Source organism: Propithecus coquereli, unplaced genomic scaffold (assembly GCF_000956105.1).
Source record: "Propithecus coquereli isolate 6110/MARCELLA unplaced genomic scaffold, Pcoq_1.0 Scaffold8, whole genome shotgun sequence".
NCBI lineage: Eukaryota > Metazoa > Chordata > Mammalia > Primates > Indriidae > Propithecus > Propithecus coquereli.
In genome coordinates this window covers 10055044-10056628 of record NW_012154173.1, presented here as the reverse complement: position 1 = coordinate 10056628, position 1585 = coordinate 10055044, and the positions used below count along the sequence as shown (strand labels likewise).

Below are 1585 nucleotides of genomic sequence, written 5' to 3'. Positions count from 1 at the left end.
AATGGCTGGGAAGCATAATAGAAGGTGATATACCTCAGTGGCATGAATCCTCAAGGGCCGAGGTTTCTGTGGAAGCAGGATTCTGAAAGTGGCATTCATTGGGAAATGAAAACTACCACCTTTGGGTTTGGGTCCTTTGGTTTTTGGATGGTGGAAGATTAAATCAGTCTCTTCTTGAAAAGGCCACAAAAGAGAGAAATGTCCTTGGGGGAGAGCTAGATTTTACACAAGGCAAAGAGGTAGAGGAACTGAAGAATGGCATCCAGAAAGCACAATAGGAAGTTTTGGGAGGAAGGGAGGGAAGGAGGAAGGGAGCGAGAGAGAGAAGAGAAGAGGGAAAGGACTAGCTGGTGGCATAGAATACTTGTAGGAATAAAAGAATAGCTAAAAGAGCCTATATTTTAGGTAGAGATAATTGATGTAGCTTCCTAAGCCTAGGAAAACTGCTTTTTGAGTCCTGGTTTTCTACTTAATAAAATTAGAATAACACCAGCTTTGCGGTGTTGTCAAAATTATGCCATATCCTGTAATTCCGAACAGCCTTACCTTTCAAAAAAGTTCTTTTTGGAAGCTATAAAGGTTAAATCAAGTGTTCTCTGCCATCATATAAAGGAATTTTCAAATTTCTCTTTGAGGAAATGAACTTAGAAGCCACAGGAGAGAATGAAAGTTAATACTTTGTAATTTGAAGGTTTTTTTCTCTTGATCTGTCTAATTGGAAGGCCAAGACAGTCTTGATTTCTGAGTAGATGACATGGAGAAAATAAGAGATGGGAGAGAAGGAAGTCTGACAAAAGAAATTTTAAGAGGCCAAAGGTTAAAATGGGGTATTAGCAAGAAGAACACCAAAAGAAGTGGGCCAAAATATTATAGAACATCCTAGAACAGATTTAAGACAAATCATCTAACTTGTTTTCATAGCTTTACTAATCTTTCTGGAACCAATCACAAGCTTTCATGTTTTATTTAGGTCTCACAAGAATCTCTTCTTATCTAAGTTGAAACATGGAAGCCAGCAACAAGACCTTAATAAGAAAGAAGAAAGAGTGGGAACTCTTCAAAGTGAGTACTCATATTACAATTTTAGAAGTGGAGAGGTGATATGTCTTCAAAGAATACAACTGTTGACCTTACCACTACAACACAAAAACACACACTTCAGAAAACTGAAGCACAGGCCTGTAATCCTAGCACTCTGGGAGGCCGAGGAAGGAGGATCACTTGAGCTCAGGAGTTTGAGACCAGGCTGAGCAAGAGTGAGACCCCGTCTCTACTAAAAATAGAAAAAAAAATTAGCCGGGCAAATAAAAATAAAAACAAAAATTAGCCAGGTGTGGTAGCAAGCACTGTAGTCCCAGCTACTCAGGAAGCTGAGGCAGGAGGATCACTTGAGCCCAGGAGTTTGAGGTTGCTGTGAGCTAGGCTGACGCCATGGCACTCTAGCCCAGGCAACAGAGCAAAACTGTCTCAAAAAAAAAAAAGGAAGACTTAAGCACAAAGAAGTTAAACGTCTTGACTCATAGAGTTAATAAGTTGGTGATTGATTAGGTATTCTAAAGTTAGGTATTCTAACTGTCTAGCTTAG

The 1585-nt window shown here is 39.5% G+C and overlaps 1 protein-coding gene across 2 annotated transcripts in view; it reads left to right on the top strand.

Moving 5' to 3' along the window:
- Nucleotides 1–1585, top strand: part of TERF1 (telomeric repeat binding factor (NIMA-interacting) 1) — a 55077-nt gene that overhangs the window by 34509 nt on the left and 18983 nt on the right. For both annotated transcript variants that reach the window (XM_012663190.1, XM_012663191.1), the window contains one exon: nt 971–1062. In XM_012663190.1, coding sequence (XP_012518644.1) covers nt 971–1062 — 92 coding nt within the window. The remainder of the gene's footprint in view (nt 1–970; nt 1063–1585) is intronic.